Genomic DNA, 23,318 nt, shown 5'->3' on the forward strand with positions numbered 1-23,318 from the left:
AGGCCGAGGGAGTACGTTATTCAGCTCGGCAATGGTAAATATATATATATATATATAAAATCACACCAGGATCCAGCACAGCCTCTTGAAATAGTGCTTCAGTGGAGAAAGTAGCACATACAGAGTGGAGCAGCACACGGTATAAAAATATATAAAACTTAACTTTTATTTGCGACAGCAACGTTTCAATGCCCCGCAGGGATGACAATGTCGGCAGGGGCATTGAAACGTTGCTGTCGCAAATAAAAGTTAAGTTTTATATATTTTTATACCGGTGTGCTGCTCCACTCTGTATGCGCTATATATATATATATATATATATATATATATATATATATATATATATATATATATATATATATATATATATATATATATATATATATATATATATATATATATATATATATATATATATATATATATGTTAGATTCAATATTTAACGGCATGTTTTACAAGAAGAAACAAAGATCGCTGAGAGGTTATTGGACCAACAGACAAGTGTTCGTTGCTACATAAGTCTATATACTCAACCTTGTAACTATTCCTGGTACATAACTTGTAACTTCTATTACTGCTTATACTCTTAATTGAGGCCACACTGCCCCCTACTGTATATTAGTATTACTGCACATGTTACATGTTGCTCCCTCTCCTATCTGTGAACATGTGCATTCGGTGATCCCAGGGGAGCGCGCCTAGTTAGGGGTATAGAAGATCGTTCATTACAATTTGAAACCCTCGGTATGACCAACCTGATTCCACACACTGAGACAAGTGAGGGCTGCCTGGGGTAACCACCCAGACCCAGAGTATACATTGAATCATTTTTGTATGGGAAAAGTGCCTCCTTATGTGTCTCATTAGTACCGGTTTATGCAAAGAACCTGGTACCATTTATGGTGCATTATATATGTGGACAAGCAGAAACGCACCCCGTCCAGCAGGACATTACCGCCCGAAAAGCACAATTTACTTTAATTATTAATTTTCGATACATTTTACAAGTAGAAACGTTGGCCTAGGGGTGCAGAGAAAACAATGTTCATACTCTATTGCGCCGAGATATCATGAACCACCGGTTTAAGCATTGTCTCTGTTGCATCATGAATCAGATGTCCTGAGATCCAGGAGAATCCTGTGCATTCGCTTTGTACATGACCGTCAGAGCCAGGAAGCGGAAGGAGTCAGTCCCTCTACTAGTGCGGAGACGGGCGACTCGGGACTCGCTGCTGGTGGGTCTGCCTCCACCTTTCTCTGGTCCACCTTCCGTGGTTCTCCACCACCTCATGCAACAGATCTATAAAGCTGTACTCGTTGTTCTCCAGCAGCTTATCATCATCTGGGGTGCTCTGAAGGTCAGACCTGGTCTCAGATCCCTGACTGTTGAGGTCTTCCCTACCCATGCCAGTTTCCGGAGTCACAACCTTGCTCCTAGGAGCACGCCTGTCGTGGCTTGACCGTTGATAAATGTTCCTGGTTGAGGGTGCATTGCGACGTTGCCCTTCCTGGCTCTTGGTTTCCACTTTTTTCTTCCTAGTATAAGTGGCACCAGGGACAGACTCCGTGTTTGGGTCGGAATCTCTCGGCAGAATGTTCCCCTCCGTGTGCATATGACGGGAGGCCTTGGAGTCTATGTCATCCCATTTTTTAAATCGCTCATCCTTGGAGTTTCGGTCGGCAAGGTGGGATCCGCCAAGCTTGGGGGAAATATTCAGAGACTTTAAGAAGTTCTGGTAGGAATCGCTGGAGTCCTCCTTACACCGGAGCTGCTCTCTGGGCCAGGAACAAGCTCTTCTCAATAACCGTGGCTTTAGCGTGTCTGCACCTCTCTCTATCGTTACAGGGTGAACCTGAGCCACGGGTGGTTCTTCATGAGCTGTGGTCAAACACAAGTACACTATAGGCTCCAGGACATCAGGATTTGCTGGAGCCTTGGCTGACTTGCCACCATCTTCTACTGGTCTCATTGATGATGATGATAAGGTGGAGAGATCTTCTACAGTGGATGATGGGATATTCTGGATTACTCTGGTGTGTGCCCCAGTCAGCAGATATGAGGCAACGGACGGGGGCTGATAGACGTTGCTGTGTAATCTATTATAATACCACCATTCCATGTCGCTTTTTGAGACATCAACTGGAGTAGGGACAGTTTGCATCTTCTTGGCAGGTGGACGTGTAACGCAGGGTGGCTCACCCACTTTCCTCCCAACCTGCGCTGTACTGAAGTCAGCATGGAGCAGAATGGCGGAAGCCGATTTGGCCCGTCCTGGCGTGGTGAGGTTTTGCGGCTGTGTTGTGGCTTCGGGGCCTTTCGTCTTCAGTGGGTTAGCCTTCACTAACACCAGCTTACCAGCAGGCGGCACTCTTCCCCTGTCTGTTGCGCTTCTGTCTGGACGCACTTGTTTTTTATCTTGTTTTTTCTTCCGAACAAGGAAAACCAGCAAAATGAACAAAGACAGCGCTGCAATAAAACAAACAGGGATTTTGTTGTGGGAGTCAGTTTTCAGTCAGTCTGCAAAGAGCATTTGTGTGGGTAACGGCTGCAGTCATACTGTCATAGTGATCATCCTAGCACCCTGCTTCTTCTTCAGTGCAGATCCTCTTCCCTGCCTGGGGTGTCGCTCGCTCTGCTGTGTGGTCTGTATTTCAGCACTGATATGCAGACCAGACTGTGCTAGAAGCAGCACAACAGAGATAGACACCGCAGGAGGGGAAGAGGAAATGCAGGGGGCTACAATAATCACTAAATCACACATTTGCACTACCACTAAGAGGGCGTACTATGGTCAGGACACTTAAAACCATGAAGGTCCACTCACACCGATCTATGGTTACGCCACACTTCATTCGCTGACGCAGAGCACATTATGCATAGGATGAATGGGTTGATGAAGACTCATGTACACCCTGCATTGTAACATTTATTAACAAATATTCTGCCTTAATGCGGGATACCTGGGTAACGGATTATAACGGTACAACACTGGAAAGGGTGCCACCGCTACATCATTCATGTGGTTCCACCTATCTGCCATATCATAGATATTATGGGGAAAATTTACTAAAGATCTTAAAAATTATTTAATTTTTTTTTTTTAAATAAGCCAAGGCCCTCCGGCCAACTATGAGGTGAGGAAGCCTGATCATATGTTTAGAGACTGTTCTGTGGCAGTCACTGCCCATCACTCCTGGGTCCTCTCTCCAGCACTGGATCTCTTTGTACTTATCAGATCACTCTATCAGGGTCTGTGTATAAGGGTCCACCTCATCACAACATGTCTCTCCTCTAGTCTCCAATACACACATTACATGCTACCAGTCACTGATACAAGGCTGCACCCACTCTATGGAATGCCTTCCCTCGCACAACAAGACTTTCCTCGAGTCTCCAGTACACACATTACCTGCTACCAGTCACTGATACAAGGCTGCACCAACTCTATGGAATGCCCTCCCTCGCACAACAAGACTTTCCTCTAGTCTCCAATACACACATTACCTGCTACCAGTCACTGATACAATGCTGCACCCACTCTATGGAATGCCTTCCCTCGCACAACAAGACTTCCCTCTAGTCTCCAATACACACATTACCTGCTACCAGTCACTGATACAAGGCTGCACCCACTCTATGGAATGCCTTCCCTCGCACAACAGGACTTTCCTCTAGTCTCCAATACACACATTACCTGCTACCAGTCACTGATACAAGGCTGCACCCACTCTATGGAATGCCCTCCCTCGCACAACAAGACTTTCCTCTAGTCTCCAGTACACACATTACCTGCTACCAGTCACTGATACAAGGCTGCACCCACTCTATGGAATGCCTTCCCTCGCACAACAAGACTTCCCTCTAGTCTCCAATACACACATTACCTGCTACCAGTCACTGATACAAGGCTGCACCCACTCTATGGAATGCCTTCCCTCGCACAACAAGACTTTCCTCGAGTCTCCAGTACACACATTACCTGCTACCAGTCACTGATACAAGGCTGCACCAACTCTATGGAATGCCCTCCCTCGCACAACAAGACTTTCCTCTAGTCTCCAATACACACATTACCTGCTACCAGTCACTGATACAATGCTGCACCCACTCTATGGAATGCCTTCCCTCGCACAACAAGACTTCCCTCTAGTCTCCAATACACACATTACCTGCTACCAGTCACTGATACAAGGCTGCACCCACTCTATGGAATGCCTTCCCTCGCACAACAAGACTTTCCTCTAGTCTCCAATACACACATTACCTGCTACCAGTCACTGATACAAGGCTGCACCCACTCTATGGAATGCCTTCCCTCGCACAACAAGACTTTCCTCTAGTCTCCAATACACACATTACCTGCTACCAGTCACTGATACAAGGCTGCACCCACTCTATGGAATGCCTTCCCTCGCACAACAAGACTTTCCTCTAGTCTCCAATACACACATTACCTGCTACCAGTCACTGATACAAGGCTGCACCCACTCTATGGAATGCCTTCCCTCGCACAACAAGACTTTCCTCTAGTCTCCAATACACACATTACCTGCTACCAGTCACTGATACAAGGCTGCACCCACTCTATGGAATGCCTTCCCTCGCACAACAGGACTTTCCTCTAGTCTCCAATACACACATTACCTGCTACCAGTCACTGATACAAGGCTGCACCCACTCTATGGAATGCCTTCCCTCGCACAACAAGACTTTCCTCTAGTCTCCAATACACACATTACCTGCTACCAGTCACTGATACAAGGCTGCACCCACTCTATGGAATGCCTTCCCTCGCACAACAAGACTTTCCTCTAGTCTCCAATACACACATTACCTGCTACCAGTCACTGATACAAGGCTGCACCCACTCTATGGAATGCCTTCCCTCGCACAACAAGACTTTCCTCTAGTCTCCAATACACACATTACCTGCTACCAGTCACTGATACAAGGCTGCACCCACTCTATGGAATGCCTTCCCTCGCACAACAGGACTTTCCTCTAGTCTCCAATACACACATTACCTGCTACCAGTCACAGATACAAGGCTGCACCCACTCTATGGAATGCCCTCCCTCGCACAACAAGACTTTCCTCTAGTCTCCAGTACACACATTACCTGCTACCAGTCACTGATACAAGGCTGCACCCACTCTATGGAATGCCTTCCCTCGCACAACAAGACTTCCCTCTAGTCTCCAATACACACATTACCTGCTACCAGTCACTGATACAAGGCTGCACCCACTCTATGGAATGCCTTCCCTCGCACAACAAGACTTTCCTCTAGTCTCCAATACACACATTACCTGCTACCAGTCACTGATACAAGGCTGCACCCACTCTATGGAATGCCTTCCCTCGCACAACAGGACTTTCCTCTAGTCTCCAATACACACATTACCTGCTACCAGTCACAGATACAAGGCTGCACCCACTCTATGGAATGCCCTCCCTCGCACAACAAGACTTTCCTCTAGTCTCCAGTACACACATTACCTGCTACCAGTCACTGATACAAGGCTGCACCCACTCTATGGAATGCCTTCCCTTGCACAACAAGACTTCCCTCTAGTCTCCAATACACACATTACCTGCTACCAGTCACTGATACAAGGCTGCACCCACTCTATGGAATGCCTTCCCTCGCTCAACAAGACTTCCCTCTAGTCTCCAATACACACATTACCTGCTACCAGTCACTGATACAAGGCTGCACCAACTCTATGGAATGCCTTCCCTCGCTCAACAAGACTTCCCTCTAGTCTCCAATACATACATTACCTGCTACCAGTCACTGATACAAGGCTGCACCCACTCTATGGAATGCCTTCCCTCGCACAACAAGACGTTCCTCTAGTCTCCCATACACACATTACCTGCTACCAGTCAATGATACAAGGCTGCACCCACTCTATGGAATGTCCTCCCTCGCACAACAAGACTTTCCTCTAGTCTCCAGTACACACATTACCTGCTACCAGTCACTGATACAACGCTGCACCCACTCTATGGAATGCCTTCCCTCGCACAACAAGACTTCCCTCTAGTCTCCCATACACACATTACCTGCTACCAGTCACTGATACAAAGCTGCACCCACTCTATGGAATGCCTTCCCTCGCACAACAAGACGTTCCTCTAGTCTCCAATACACACATTACCTGCTACCAGTCACTGATACAAGGCTGCACCCACTCTATGGAATGCCTTCCCTCGCACAACAAGACTTCCCTCTAGTCTCCAATACACACATTACCTGCTACCAGTCACTGATACAAGGCTGCACCCACTTTATGGAATGCCTTCCCTCGCACAACAAGACTTCCCTCTAGTCTCCAATACACACATTACCTGCTACCAGTTACAGATACAAGGCTGCACCCACTCTATGGAATGCCCTCCCTCGCACAACAAGACTTTCCTCTAGTCTCCAATACACACATTACCTGCTACCAGTCACTGATACAAGGCTGCACCAACTCTATGGAATGCCTTCCCTCGCACAACAAGACTTCCCTCTAGTCTCCAATACACACATTACCTGCTACCAGTCACTGCTACAAGGCTGCACCCACTCTATGGAATGCCTTCCCTCGCACAACAAGACTTTCCTCTAGTCTCCAATACACACATTACCTGCTACCAGTCACTGCTACAAGGCTGCACCCACTCTATGGAATGCCTTCCCTCGCACAACAAGACTTTCCTCTAGTCTCCAGTACACACATTACCTGCTAACAGTAACTGATACAAGGCTGCACCCACTCTATGGAATGCCTTCCCTCGCACAACAGGACTTTCCTCTAGTCTCCAATACACACATTACCTGCTACCAGTCACTGCTACAAGGCTGCACCCACTCTATGGAATGCCCTCCCTCGCACAACAAGACTTCCCTCTAGTCTCCCATACACACATTACCTGCTACCAGTCACAGATACAAGGCTGCACCCACTCTATGGAATGCCCTCCCTCGCACAACAAGACTTCCCTCATCTCCAAACCTTCTAGTGTTACCTTAAAACTCACTCATTAATATCCCAGAATCACCCACATAACCTCCATTATCTTTTCAATAATTATATTCCCTCAATATAGTTCATGCAAGCACCCCACTGACCCCCAACCCAAATGACTGTGTGACTAGGTCATAAACCCCCAACTAAGCACCTCCTCCCTGGGCAGAGTCTAGACGGACCGGCAATGGTTTGTTTCCTACTTTCTTACATTTTATTCTGTTGTTCCCAATCCTAAATCACAATGTATGCCAGGGCTACATAAATAACAGGATTCCGTCGCCTACGCTGCGGAGATGGCGGCTACACAGCTGCTGACTACGATTACAGCCATGAATTCTTAAAAGTTTATTCTCAGTAAATTTTACACATTAAAACATGACTGTGACTGGTTTCTGTTTATCTCCACTGTCCTGGGACTGGTGGAATCCTAACACTTTATATCACAGGATGGCAATCATTTCATAGAGATGCCAGTCCAGCCTAGCTCCTATGGGGGTATCACTACGTGCTTGGGGTACTCTGCCTGTGTTCCTGCTCTCCCTGCCGTCGAGGGACATACACTGGGCCGCATGGTGCGGGAGACGGGGGCATTATTCACATGATTAAAACCTGCGGCTGTTGCCATCGGAGCCCTTCTCACACAGATTCAGACCCAGCCACACATAGGTACAAATGTCGCACATCACATTGATCAGTGTAATCTAGCAGAGGAGTTTTGTAATTTCCAATTGTTTTATCTGTGTGAATAAGATGGACATTGTCAGTAACACAATCGGCGTGGCTGTGTCACCCGGGAGCTGGCAGGCAGAGAGAGGTATGGACCCGGACAAGACCCCAGAATGCCGGACCAGACATTAAACTCTGCATTCCGGAGCTTGCAGTGATCGATCTGGGGGGTGTCCTGTCCAGGGGGCTGCCTGCAACAGCTGTCACCAGGGAGCGGAGGAGGGGAAGAACAAAGCCTCCCTGCATGGTTCGGGCATGTAGCAAAAATCGGAACGGTCCGGACCACATGAGGAGGCTGCAATCTCCCCTTCCCCATGTTCCTGGTTGGTGCGACTGAAGCTGCAGTGTAGGACGACACATCCGTAAAGGAGATTACTGTAAAAGACTTATGCAGAGAAAATCGCCAGCAGTCAAATGTGACATAGGTAAGAGAACCCAGGTGTGCTGGCATGGGAAGGGGGCGGCAGGTGTAACAGTACCTGGTCAATATCACCTTTCAGGTAATGTCACATTAAATAAACCTTTATAAGATGCATTACATCCTAAAGTGCTGAACTATTCCATTCACGACTGATGACCAATCACAAGCAGCAATGTCCATGGCTCAATTCTGATTGGATCTGATTGGTGTTCCCCCACCCTTCCTTTATGGTTTTTGGAACAATTTTGCAAATAAATGAACTTTTGAGGTTATTTTCTGGCTTTGTTCGTGTCTCTCAGCATGATGCCCCACATGTCAGTTCAGTTTCCATTAAGAATACACTGCTAGACGGGTCAACTACAGCACAGACTCTGTTATTCAGCCCTGGGTGCACTACAATCCCCAGCATGACCTGGTCTGGTGACATGGCTGCAATCTAATTATTTGCAAATGATGTGTAAATGATATAAACAGAGAAGGAGGCATCGTACTGTGCGACTGGACAAACTGGAAAGAATGTATGTGAAAGAAGAACGGGGACATTTCCGATGTGCGGTCCCATCCGACTTTTGACCTCCCCCATGGCGGGGAGCAGGGACGTATGTGATCCGTCCCAACAAATTGGATCGCAGGGTTTCGGGTGTCTGTACACTGCTGCTGAGAGACATTGCCGCAGTGTATGGGCACCTTTACAACAAAGCTGAAAAATCTGCAACTGATGCAGGAAATTGGATGGGTGGTGTTACTATGTATGTAGGGTGCTATGAGAACACAGTGCTGCAGCCTATACAGGACACAAACTATTACAGAAACCAGATGTAAAATAAACTAGGCAAAAAACAACGTGTGTCACCAAGCACAGGGGAGTCCTCAAAGTCGGTCCTCAGGACCACACACAGTGCATGTTTTCCAGGTCTCCTCACAGAATCACAAGTGAAATAATTGGTCCCACCTGTGGTTCTTTTCAAATGTGTCAGTGATTAATAAATGCACCTGTGCTCCTGCCGAGCAACCTGGAAATTTGTGAACTGCGTGGACCGAGTTTGGGAACCACTGCATTAGCACACATTAAATGATTTATACACCTTTAGGTAAACTATGAAAAATCCTCTTATCTGTATCATTTTACATCCATTGCTTTGGAGAAACCCAGTCCCACCGTCCAGAGGAACACAAGACACTCACCTAGCAGCACAAGGACAGCCGGTAAGATGGTCTTATGAAGACCGGCCGCCGGTGACATGGAGGAGACGGTACAGTTCCTGTCCGTTACATTCCACACAAACGATCCGTTCAGCTCCGGCGGATAACGGCAAGTGACCGATTCTGGATCTGCCAACCGGGATGAATTCACCAGATCTGGAACGTAAGAAGCAGAAGGGAAAAGTAAGGTGACAGGCAGAAGATGTGCAACAACATAGAACAGTGCAGGCGTCTGCAGTCACAACATGGATATATATTGTACATGAAAGCTTGTCATATTGGGAGAACTTTACTTGGTCACAGAGTTCCCCTGGAAGCTACGGTTCCAGCTGCCAGTATAAACCAAGATCTGAGCCTTTTCCCGAAAAATGCTCTTCCCTGTTCTGTGAACGGCGCAGTGAATGTGCGCTCCTCACCCGAGCATTTCAGCGGCAAAACCGCAAACTTACTAAGAGACAATATTTTAGATCAATTTTTAAGTGTCAGTAAATGTGTAATTTAGCCCCAGAAACACATCGACGTTGATCGATTTAAAAGCAATTGCGATCGAACCTTCGTAAATTTATCCCCAAGCCGCGCAAACACAAACACTCACTGTATGCGAATATAGCATGAGTCGCACAAGTGCGCCTAGCCGATATTCAGTTACGAATCCCCGGTACCCGCCATACAATACAGTCAGCATCCCAGTGATTAGGATGCTGGCATTCAGCATAGCGACGTTGGTATCTTGACTACCTTCAGACGACCGGTGCCAGAGCTGCAAACAGGTCAGGATGCCAATGGTTGAATACCAACCGCAGGCATCCTGAACCGGGCAGCCGGGGTGTTAGGGTTAGGCTGGGGGTACAGGGGTTAGGGTTAGTCACTAGGGGTATGGGTCAGGGATAAGGTCATTGGGTCAACAAGCATTGGGTCGACATTTGGGTCAAAAAACGGTGAAAAACCCCATGTCGACCTTTTGACTGTCGACCTTGCCCATGTTGACCTAATGCTTGTGTCGACCTAATGACCCGTCGACCTAGACACAGGTCGACCTTTCTGCATGTCAACCTAATGGTGTCGACCAACTTCCTGTAGACCTAATGATCCATACTTATGGGTCATGGGGCCAAAACTATGAAGGTCGACGTACAGTAATGGTCGAAAGGGCTTCAAATAGGTGAAAAGGTCGACACAAGCATTAGGTCGACAATGGGAAGGTCCACAGTCAAAAAGATCAACATGAGTTTTAACTCTTTTGGTCCCAAATTTCGATGTAAGTCGACATGACCACCGTATCGGTGTACCGCGTCCTCTCTCATGGCTCGCCGTGCTCCGGGCACTATTCTATTCTCCCGCCACGCCCTAGGATTCTGAGATTCAGGATGTTGGGGTTCTATCTATTTACTGCCAGTGTCCTAAACGCTGGGAAACCGTATGTGTCGCCCCACCACAACGTGCACAATCCTGCGCAGTGAAGCCTGTGACTAGAGGAGAGCGTGTTATACGCCCACACATACCTCGGTAATGAGCGGCGACTGGTAGTAAATTGTCAGAGGCAACGTCCTGAGCACGGCTGAGGGTCATTAGAGACGAGGTGTCACTATTTCAGGGGACTTACAGGCAGGTAGGCAATGTAACAAAGCAATGAAGTCAGATGCTTGGTTGCATAGGGAGAGGAATCAGCAGTAGAAAGAAAGAAGTAATAATGCCGCTGTCAGCACCGGGGTTCCTTGTGTTCCCGGCTGTGACCGTGGTGGACCAGTGGAGGGCGCTGGGTAGCAGGACGAAGGAGGTCAGAGGTAGCTGGAGCTCATGCACGGAGGAGAGAGGATGAACTGCCGGGGACACAGAGGATTGGCTGAGACCTAGAGCAGAGGCGCGGGGTCTAAGCCGACAGTGGTATTCACCAGGGACCCCCGCAAGGGGATATGGACTTCGCTGCAACTGCCGACCAGGTCGCGGCCCTCTGCCCAGGTTCCCCTGTGGCTTTGGCAGGGTTTGAAATACAAGAGTCTTTAGAGGGGTACTTAAACCATCGATGGTGATCGATGGCACTGAATGCTATACAGCAACACGGAGGGTACTTGAGAATAGTGAGATGCGGCCTGGAAGCCGGGGATGACACGAAGATATCACAGGGAGACGCTGGAGACAATGAGAAACACTGGAGCGGCTAGGGAGCCGATACTTGAGATCACTGGGGATCGCTGGAGCGGCTAGGGAGCCGATTCTGGAGATCGCTGGAGCGGCTTGGGAGCCGGTACTGGGGATCACTGGGGATCGCTGAAGCGGCTAGGGAGCCGATACTGGAGATCACTGGGGATCGCTGGAGCGGCTTGGGAGCCGGTACTGGGGATCACTGGGGATCGCTGAAGCGGCCTGAGAGCCGAGGGGAGACGGGCACGGAACCCACGGATAACCGGACACTGAGTAAGTAACCTGGGCTGCACGAGAAGACAGGATCACACGGCAGATGGAAACACGTGGAGACTTCAGGCAGGAGTGGAATGACCAGGACGCTGAGAGTAACACAGGTGACAGCGGACTCAGGAAACCGGACCTCTGGAGCACGTGGGGAGTCTTGACAGGAGCTTAACGCTGGAGAACTCAAAGGTAAACTGACGAGTTGTTCAAGACAAGGAGGAGACTGTGAGCTGGGCTTTTATCCTCCAGGTGATTGCTTGATTGTCTGCAGCTTGCAGCAGCAGACAGAACCAGGAAGTATGCCTTGAGTTACCTGGGATCATGTGACTGGTGCTGAACTCAGGGAGCTTCACAGGAGTTCTAATCACTGAAAATGCAGAGCAGCTGCAACAGCAGCAGCTAGGAAACAAACAGGCATGGAAACCTCAGGAAATAACTGTGAACCAAGTCAGGTTCATGACAGTACCTCCCCCTTAAGGGGTGGACTCCGAACACCCCAATGAACTTGGCAGGGACGGGAGGATCGGGCCCTTGAAGCTAGGACTCCACTATAGCTTAAGTTGCATCTAGTACGATAGCCAGGGGCTTTTGGATAGCAACTTGTAGAATTTAATTTAATTTTTTCCTGAGGCAAAACATGGTTTTCATCTTCGGAACAGGTGGACCATCCATCATTGACAAAAACTGATTTTACTGGAATATCTTCCTGGAGAAAAACATGGTCGGGAGGGATAGAACCTCCCAGGAAGGGAGTTTCATCATGAACTGGGTCATAATCGGAATCTGAGTCCAATTCTAATGGACGTATATGATCCTTTCTCTTGGAAGTATCAGTTAGAAAGTCCTGTAAATAATGTAAAGCAGAAGAACCAATACAGATTGCAGACTCTGAATGATCAGTATACTTCTCTTTAGAGACAGAAGTGATGTTAGCTGGTACATCCATGGGACTAGAATTTCTTAAAGGACCTGCAGAAGGACAGAGTGAAATTACACCCATCTTTAAGTCAAGGGACCGGGGTTTAGAAATATCTTTATTTCTGGAGATATGTTGACTCTTAATATATGGATCCTGGAGAGCCTGGTCTTGTTCAAGTTTAGATACTCCAGAAAATTGAGAACGCTGATATACACTGGGACAGGCAGAGTCCGGGCTGGAACCGGAACGGACTGAATCCGGACATTCAGATGGTCCATCTTGGACCTGGACTACACAGGGTGTAGACATAATGGCACAGGAAGAAGGCTGACCTGGAGTAAATGGCTTGGGTGCCATTTCTGGAACTGGAGAAACAGATACAGATGTTTTAGAAGTATTATGCATAAGAGTACTGCGGCATTGAGGCTTGTCACCCTTCCTGGATGTACAGAGGTTACAGTCTCTAATAAGGTGACTAGCACTACCACAATAGAAGCATAGGTGGAGCTGTCTGCGACGCTGGCGTTCAGCTTCCGAGCATTTGGAATGCGAGAATCTCCTGACTTTGTCTTCACACTGCATGGAAGAGCATGGATTATTTCTAAGGGAGTTTATAACAGGAGATTGTTTCCTTGCAGTGGGTCGAGCAGAACTTCTTGCAGTAACTTGTGTACTCTGGAGGATTTCTGGTATTAGCAGAATAATAGTGGACAGAAGACTTTGCAGCTGTTCCAACAATCTATGAAAAACACTCAGAGGCTCAGAATCCCTTTGGCAAGGGAACTGGGAAATCCGTGGACAATTCATGGGTGACAGGGGACAGGAAACTGGAACAACCGGAGTTGAATTGGAACATGGACTAGAAGTACGCAGGAATTGCTGGAGATCGTCCAAACAGGAAGTGACAGCAGGTGATGCAAAAAAATTTTGGGCAGTCGACGCAGGAGGTGTCAACGACTGCTGTATAGTGTCCAATCGAGTGGATACTCCCTGGAGACTCTTCGTTATCCACTGCTGAGTGGCTTCTTGGATCTTCATACGGGCGGAGACATCTGGAAGAGCCGCTGGTCCCACACTTGGGTCGTGAGCCGAGTCCATCGGTCTTGAACAATCTGTCAGCACCGGGGTTCCTTGTGTTCCCGGCTGTGACCGTGGTGGACCAGTGGAGGGCGCTGGGTAGCAGGACGAAGGAGGTCAGAGGTAGCTGGAGCTCATGCACGGAGGAGAGAGGATGAACTGCCGGGGACACAGAGGATTGGCTGAGACCTAGAGCAGAGGCGCGGGGTCTAAGCCGACAGTGGTATTCACCAGGGACCCCCGCAAGGGGATATGGACTTCGCTGCAACTGCCGACCAGGTCGCGGCCCTCTGCCCAGGTTCCCCTGTGGCTTTGGCAGGGTTTGAAATACAAGAGTCTTTAGAGGGGTACTTAAACCATCGATGGTGATCGATGGCACTGAATGCTATACAGCAACACGGAGGGTACTTGAGAATAGTGAGATGCGGCCTGGAAGCCGGGGATGACACGAAGATATCACAGGGAGACGCTGGAGACAATGAGAAACACTGGAGCGGCTAGGGAGCCGATACTTGAGATCACTGGGGATCGCTGGAGCGGCTAGGGAGCCGATTCTGGAGATCGCTGGAGCGGCTTGGGAGCCGGTACTGGGGATCACTGGGGATCACTGAAGCGGCTAGGGAGCCGATACTGGAGATCACTGGGGATCGCTGGAGCGGCTTGGGAGCCGGTACTGGGGATCACTGGGGATCGCTGAAGCGGCCTGAGAGCCGAGGGGAGACGGGCACGGAACCCACGGATAACCGGACACTGAGTAAGTAACCTGGGCTGCACGAGAAGACAGGATCACACGGCAGATGGAAACACGTGGAGACTTCAGGCAGGAGTGGAATGACCAGGACGCTGAGAGTAACACAGGTGACAGCGGACTCAGGAAACCGGACCTCTGGAGCACGTGGGGAGTCTTGACAGGAGCTTAACGCTGGAGAACTCAAAGGTAAACTGACGAGTTGTTCAAGACAAGGAGGAGACTGTGAGCTGGGCTTTTATCCTCCAGGTGATTGCTTGATTGTCTGCAGCTTGCAGCAGCAGACAGAACCAGGAAGTATGCCTTGAGTTACCTGGGATCATGTGACTGGTGCTGAACTCAGGGAGCTTCACAGGAGTTCTAATCACTGAAAATGCAGAGCAGCTGCAACAGCAGCAGCTAGGAAACAAACAGGCATGGAAACCTCAGGAAATAACTGTGAACCAAGTCAGGTTCATGACAGCCGCTGTATAGGTCATTGGTACGACCTCATCTAGAGTATTGTGTTCAGTTCTGGAGGCCATATCTCCAGAAGGATATAAATACATTAGAGACTGTACAAAGAAGGGCAACTAAAATGGTGCATGGCCTACATCACAAAACGTACCAGGAAAGACTAAAAGATCTTAATATGTATACTTTAGAGCAGAGAAGGGAAAGGGGGGACATGATAGAAACTATCAAATATATCAAGGGTTTTAACAAGGTACAGGTGGGAGACATTCTTCACAGGAAGAGGAGCAGCAGAACACGAGGACATGCACTGACACTAGGGGGAGGAAGGTACAGGTGGGAGACATTCCTCACAGGGGGCCTTATTTTGGTTCATTCTTTCTGACAAAATCCTTCTTAGATGGACAAAACCATGTGCACTGCAGGTGGGGCAGATGTAACATGTGCAGAGAGAATTAGATTTGGGTAAGTAATTTTGTTTCTGTGCAGGGAAAATACTGACTGCTTTATTTTTACACTGCAATATAGATCTCACTTCTAAAAACCCCACCCAAATCTAATTCTCTCTGCACAAGTAACACCTGCCCCACCTGCAGTGCACATGGTTTTGCCCAAGTAACACCTGCCCCACCTGCAGTGCACATGGTTTTGCCCATCTAAGAAGGATTTTTTTTAGAAAGAATGAACCAAAATAAGGCCCAGGAAGAGGAGCAGCAGAACACGAGGACATGCACTGACACTAGAGGGAGGAAGATTCAGGGGAAATGTGAGGAAGAATTACTTCACAGAAAGAGTAGTAGATAAGTGGAATAGCCTCCCATCAGAGGTGGTAGAGGCAAATACAGTAGAGCAATGTAAACATGATTGGGATAGGCATATTGATATCCTTACACAGAAATAAGCATCAAATATGGTTTGAGGTAACCTGTTTAAAAAAGGGGCAGACTAGATGGGCCAAGTGGTTCCTATCTGCCGTCACATTCTATGTTTTTAGAGAACATACATAGAGTAGTAACGCGTGGGGTCATCACCTTGTATATACTGCATGAAATCGTCCTGTGCGCAGGAGCAGTCCCACGGGTTCCCCCCCAGCCGGACCGTTCCGTTCAGGAGACTGAGCGTGTTGCGCTGCAGCGATGACAACTTATTGGAGGTCAGGTCCAGAGAGGAGAGCTTGGCCAGGCCGTGGAAGGTGTCCTTGCTGACTGCGCTAATTGCATTCCGGCTGAGGTTTAAGCGTTCCAGACTGGAAAACCCCTCCAACATCTCGGGACGCAGCCGGCGAATCAGGTTGCTGGATACGGTGAGGTTTTTCAAGGTGGCTGGGTCGTGAAACCAGGACGGCGAGATGGTCGTCAGGCTGTTGTTCTGCAGCTCGATGTTGGTCAGACCCTGGAATTGCTGGAAGGCGCCAGTATCGATGGTGTGAATGTTACTTCCCCTCAGCGTTAAGCTCAGCACGGACTTCAGGCTGGGGCTGGAGAACACGGACGCGTTGATCAGTCCGACATCCCGCTCCTCAAATATGAGGATCTCTATGCCCTCAATGTAATCTGAAATCACAGGGAACGGAACAAACAGGATTGTGGGGATTTTAGGAGGATGGGGGACTCAGCAGAAGTGGGGTCAATTTCGGGAGTTCTATTGAAGATCGGATGTTGCCCATAACAACCGATCAGATGCTACTTCTTATATCATATTGGTTGCCCTTAGCAACATCCCAAATTCAATAAAACACCCATCTTAGTACATTTACCCCACGCTTTCACCGTTCATCCTACTGTATTTCTGACACTAGACTCACTGATACTATGGCCCTTATTCTGGTTCACTCGCAAAGCCTATTTCCTTCTTAAATGGACAAAACCATGTGCACTGCAGGTGGGGCAGATGTAACGTGTGCAGAGAGAATTAGATTTGGGTGAGTTATTTTGTTTCTGTGCAGGGTAAATACTGGCTGCTTTATTCTTACACTGCAATATAGATTTCACTTTGAAGTAAAACCCCACCCAAATCTAATTCTCTCTGCACACGTTACATCTGCCCCACCTGCAGTGCACATGGTTTTGTCCATTTGAGAAGGAATTTGCCTTTGTGAGTGAACCAGAATAAGGGCCAATAGGACACAAAACTGAGGATACGAAGGGCTCACAGACAAAGGACGGGATTCTCTAAACTAAAAATGCGGTAAAACCCCCCGTTATCGGGTTTTACCGCATTGTGGGATGCTCTAAATTCCCCCCGCCGGGTTACCGCAATGGGGGGCATCGCCAGAAAAAGCTGGTGATGCCCCATAGAAGCCTATGGGCTTCTAGCACGACCCACCGCCACCCCGAAGGGACCCCTGCCGCCCCGCACAGACACGCGCTGCCCCCCCCCCCCCCCTCACCTATGTCCAGGCAGCACAGCGCTATGCAGCCCGGACCTGTGACCTCCTCCTCCCTGCACAGAAAATAGTCTTCCGGGTGCAGGGAGGAGGAGGCAGAGCCCGCCCGCAGCAGCACAGTGTAGGCCAGGTAAGGGAGGGGGCCGGGACCCGCTGCGCATCGCTGGCTCACCGCAAAGGACAGCTCTTAATGCAAGAGCTGTCCTCTGCCATAATTATCGCATGTTAGAGCATATGCGATAATTATGGCAGCGGTAGCCGGCGATGTGCGACGGGTGGGGGCGCAGATATTAGAGAATCCCGCCCAGACTGAGGTAGACATTTAATAGGTCACCACAAGCACCATGTCGACATGAGGAGTTTTTCCCAATTTTTACTTTTTTTTTTACTGTTTCAGGCTTAACCACCCACGTGACTTCCAAATGAGAACTTAAAGTGTGGCGAGCACAATGAGGGTAGACACTATACCAATTGGGGGCCCACGTGAGATACTAATGTCGACTTTTCCATGAATCGAGCTTTTCCACGTCAACCTTCTTTTGATTGTTGAACTTTTGGTACTGACATTGTCTGTGAGCCAAACGGTTTGCAATATTCAGGATGAAGCCGACCGGACTTATATCCGGGGCACAGTGGGAATAAACGGCTCTCCCCGGATTACATAGACTTGGTTATTCCATACATACAGTAATGAAGCCGGACGTTAGTTCAAAGGTCAACAGTCAAAAGGTCGACAGGGTCAAAAGTTTGACAGTTGAAAGGTTGACAGGGACCAACAGTAGACATGGTCAAAAGGTCGACATTGTAATGTAAGGTCAACATGCAATTTTTAACAAAATTTCGAGCTGACTTGTGCCGACAGGCGGTATTTCATGCCCTGCCATCCACTACGGCGTGGAGGGAGAATATAATAGTATGCCAAGCGCAGCGAGGCATCGATCCCGAAGCATGGCGGGTGTAACGAGGGGACGCGGCACACTTAGTGTCCATGTCGACCTATGTCGACATAGACAAAAACAACAACAATGAGAACTCATGTCGTCCTTTTGAATGTCAATCTTTTAACTGTCGGTCTTTGTGCCGTCAACCTTTTCACTGTCGACCATGAGTGGATGATCATACCTAGACCTAGACAGTGTAGATGTAATATACCATGACCGTACTTGGTACAGGAGGACATGTACAAGGTCTGAGAGGAGGAGACAACTTACACAAAATAACAGTGAGAATAAAACAAAGCATCTAGTGATAAAGCTCAGTAACTGTAATCTGGGAACAATGAGACATATATAGTGCTACAATGTAACAAAGATCTGTGACACCGCAGCTCATCCTCCTTTGTCGTTCCTTTGATGTCTCCTAGGTAACGGTTGCCATAACCCTCAATATCACGTCTCTACCACCCCGTCCTCTTCCCAACTGGACCCCATAATGGAAAGAGGGCTAGTAACACACTGCCTGGTCCGGGACATATCACTGCATAGTATTATGCAGCATCTGTATTGTATATTGTTAAAGAACTACAAGCTCCAGCATGCCTCTGGCTGGAGATATTATTAATCACACAGGGACCTAAGCCATCAGTGCATCAATCTTTAGTCAAAGCAGAAGGAGAAAACAACATTTCTATGGAAATGTTTGGCAGCAGCCTTCTTTTTTGAACTACAAGAAAGTGTGTTCGCTCTGCTTCTCTCAGTTATAGCAGCACAAGCAGGAGACTAACGTTCTAACCACCACAATGCAGCAATCACAATCTAGGTACAGGCGTTATTAGACACAACGGAGAAACAAACATTAATAAAGCTACTTCCATATCGGAATAGTGGTAACGTAACTCCTGGGGAGCGTGACCGGCCCACTATAGCTCAGAACAGAGATATAAAGCGTACCTACCTTTCTGAAACGTTTTGCAGTATCGGATCTTATCGGCATAGGCGGCGGTGCAGGTCGCTGCTGTGACATCCAGCAATCCGCAGAACGCCACCAGGCCGAGTAACACTGGGAATATAGTATACGCATTAATAAGAACACAAGGCAGCAATGTGCGTATAAGTACAGCATACACATACAATACACACATATATATATATATATATATATATATATATATATATATATATATACCTACCGTCCATGTTCTCTGTACTTCTCTGACGACGGCAGAATAGGAAAGTGTTAGATAAAGTTGTCTTGCAGAACAGGGGCAGGTTCCAGCCTGTAGTCTGACAACGGGCAGTGATTCCCCCGCACGGTCTCCTGGGGTAACCGTTAGAATCACCGGTACGCATGGGCAGCCGCCTGTTACAGTGCTGTACACTCATTAATGGTCAGTTTAACCTCTGCTGGCATCTCATCCAGATACACGGCTCAGTCTGCTGGCAAACCAAACCTGATATAAACCCGTCACTGCGCCAATATAAGCCCCCCATTGTTATTATATAATGGTTGGCATTACTGCCTCACAGCACTGAGGTCCCCACCATGTGTTATATATACAGGGCAGTACGGATGGTGTAATGGTTAGCATTACTGCCTCACAGCTCTGAGGTCATGGGTTCTATTCCCACCATGTGTTATATATACGGGGCAGTACGGATGGTGTAATGGTTATATTACTGCCTCACAGCACTGAGGTCATGGGTTCTATCCCCACCATGTGTTATATATACGGGGCAGTACGGACGGTGTAATGGTTATAGCATTACTGCCTCACAGCACTGAGGTCATGGGTTCTATTCCCACCATGTGTTATATATACGGGGCAGTACGGACGGTGTAATGGTTACATTACTGCCTCACAGCGCTGTGGTCATGGGTTCTATCCCCACCATGTGTTATATATACGGGGCAGTACGGACGGTGTAATGGTTAGCACTACTGCCTCACAGCACTGAGGTCATGGGTTCTATCCCCACCATGTGTTATATATATACGGGGCAGTACGGACGGTGTAATGGTTACATTACTGCCTCACAGCGCTGTGGTCATGGGTTCTATCCCCACCATGTGTTATATATACGGGGCAGTACGAATGGTGTAATGGTTACATTACTGCCTCACAGCACTGAGGTCATGGGTTCCATTCCCACCATGTGTTATATATACGGGCAGTACGGATGGTGTAATGGTTACATTACTGCCTCACAGCGCTCAGGTCATGGGTTCCATTCCCACCATGTGTTATATATACGGGCAGTACGGACGGTGTAATGGTTATAGCATTACTGCCTCACAGCGCTGAGGTCATGGGTTCTATCCCCACCATGTGTTATATATACGGGGCAGTACGGATGGTGTAATGGTTATAGCATTACTGCCTCACAGCACTGAGGTCATGGGTTCTATCCCAACCATGTGTTATATATACGGGGCAGTACGGATGGTGTGATGGTTAGCATTACTGCCTCACAGCACTGAGGTCATGGGTTCTATCCCCACCATGTGTTATATATACGGGCAGTACGGATGGTGTGATGGTTAGCATTACTGCCTCACAGCACTGAGGACATGGGTTCTATCCCCACCATGTGTTATATATACGGGGCAGTACGGGTGGTGTAATGGTTACATTACTGCCTCACAGCACTGAGGTCATGGGCTCTATCCCCACCATGTGTTATATATACGGGGCAGTACGGATGGTGTAATGGTTAGCATTATTGCCTCACAGCACTGAGGTCATGGGTTCTATTCCCACCATGTGTTATATATACAGGGCAGTACGGATGGTGTAATGGTTATAGCATTACTGCCTCACAGCGCTGAGGTCATGGGTTCTATCCCCACCATGTGTTTTATATACGGGGCAGCACGGATGGTGTAGTGGTTACATTACTGCCTCACAGCACTGAGGTCATGGGTTCTATTCCCACCATGTGTTATTTATACAGGGCAGTACGGATGGTGTAATGGTTACATTCCCACCATAGCCCTAACTGTGCGGAGTTTGTATATTCTCCCCGTGCTTGCGTGGGTTTCCTTTGGATACTCCGGTTTCCTCCCACAATCCAATTATATACTGGTAGGTTAATTGGCTCCCAACAAATGAACCCTAGAATGTCTGTGTGTGCGTGTGCATGTGGTAGGGAACATAGATTGTAAGCTCCACTGGGGCAGGGACTGATGTGAATGTTTAACTATCCTCCGCTGCGGAATATGTGTGCGCTATATAAGAAACTTAATAAACAAATAAATATCTGGTCTTTGCCTGGCGCTCCCTGTCATCATGCTGCTGCTACTGGCAGATCGCGGACAATGGCTGAAGTGGGATAAAGTAGCGACAATGAATCCCCATAAGAAATACATCTATACAGGACTTGGTTTGGGGCCGCTGTTCCCCCATCCTGGGACGTTAGGTGGTATAGTTCATAAGGTCGACTGCAAATGGTCAACATGCACACATTCGACATGCAAAAATGGTTCACATGGAAAGTCGACATAGTTTTTTTAATGTTTTTTTTGGGGTGTCAAATTGTAGGTTTCAACACGAAACCCCCCCCCTGCATTACTGGCTTCCACGGTTACCTAATAGAGTACAAGCCAGTAACACAAATGAATACTGCCAACAGAGGCTGATAAATGATTGGCTACCACAAGGTCACTCTACGTCCCAGCTTGCCTTGCCACTGTCTTGCTTAAACTGCAGCAGGGCTTTCTGGGATGTGTAGTGCCTCAAATTGCCTACCCCTAATTAGTTTATTCCAGGACTCTCTCTAGTCCGATAGTGACCATCCCATCAAAATGCTGGAATAACAGAACAGTAATGTCGGCACCTGTGGCTGAGCGCAACTGAAAGGAGCAACGCTTGACTTGCTCCGTCTAGTGCCTGCCAGCACCTGATTCCCCACCCCCCATAGAGGTGAGGTGCAGGATTAGCCTTGTATTATATAGGATGCGGAAGAACTCCGTAGCTTGGTTCTAGGGGTCTTATACAAACAGTAAGGTGTATCATAACAGATGCACAGGGTTCCCTGTACATGGAGAGGCCAGAAATGTACAAAATCCACTATCGCGCTTCCACGCCCTGAACACTCAGCCCTATACATAATGGCCCTTATTCTGGTTCACTCTCAGAGGCAAATTCCTTCTCAAATGGACAAAACCATGCTGCACTGCAGGTGGGGGAGATGTAACGTGTGCAGAGAGAATTAGATTTGGGTGGGGTTTTACTTTAAAGTGAGTTCTGTAATGCAGTGTAAAAATAAAGCAGTCAGTATTTTCCCTGCACAGAAACAACTCACCCAAATCTAAATCTCTCTGCACGTTACATCTGCCCCACCTGCAGTGCACATGGTTTTGTCTATTTGAGTAGGAATTTGCCTTTGCGAGTGAACCAGAATAAGGACAAATAATATCACACACCACCAGAGGGCGCCAGTGTCAGACACGGAGACGCGCTTTCTGTCCTTACAGTATACAGGTGGGGGGCCATTTCACAGCCTGTTAATTATTTGTAATGTGTGGCACCGACAGGTGGAGGCCGGAGGGATTCCTGCAACTGTCTTAAAGGAGAAAATTAGTTTTTTGGGGTTGTCTAATTGTTGGGGAGGCCCAGTCACATCCCATCTGCTGACTGACCCCCCCACCCCCCCCCCCCTACCCCACACACACACACACACACTCCGATAGAGACTTTCGAGAGCCTCAGGTAAACATGTGGAGGAGGTGCCTTACAAGTACAACACCTGCCATAAGCCTTGTTAAGCCCAACATGGACACCTCTCTGAGTCTTGTGAGAAGACTCAGCCCCCCCCCCCCCCAGATTCTGGAGACCCCAGGCAGCGGCCAACAGGCTTCAGCATCAGCCTCAGGTGATAGTAGCTTAGTGAGGGGATGGTCAGGTATGGATCAATAGGTCTACTGCAGTTAGGTCGACATGGGTCTAGGTATACATGGGTGTAGTTCTACATGTCATTAGGTCGACACAAGCATTATGTCGACATGGGCAAGGTG

The 23,318-nt window shown here is 48.2% G+C and overlaps 1 protein-coding gene across 1 annotated transcript; it reads right to left on the reverse strand.

Annotated features, from left to right (window-relative positions):
• Positions 1-450: 450 nt before the first annotated feature.
• Positions 451-20,648, reverse strand: LOC146037170 (uncharacterized). The gene is made up of 4 exons (XM_083161138.1): positions 19,260-20,648; positions 16,012-16,533; positions 9,357-9,530; positions 451-2,468 (listed from the first exon to the last, which is right to left on the reverse strand). Exons 1-4 carry the CDS (start codon positions 19,444-19,446, stop codon positions 1,201-1,203), a joined length of 2,151 nt encoding a protein of 716 aa, XP_083017264.1. The 5' UTR covers positions 19,447-20,648; the 3' UTR covers positions 451-1,200.
• Between the last annotated feature and the right edge of the window lie 2,670 nt (positions 20,649-23,318).

The sequence above is a fragment of the Crinia signifera genome, chromosome 9, assembly GCF_055691185.1.
Source record: "Crinia signifera chromosome 9, ASM5569118v1, whole genome shotgun sequence".
NCBI lineage: Eukaryota > Metazoa > Chordata > Amphibia > Anura > Myobatrachidae > Crinia > Crinia signifera.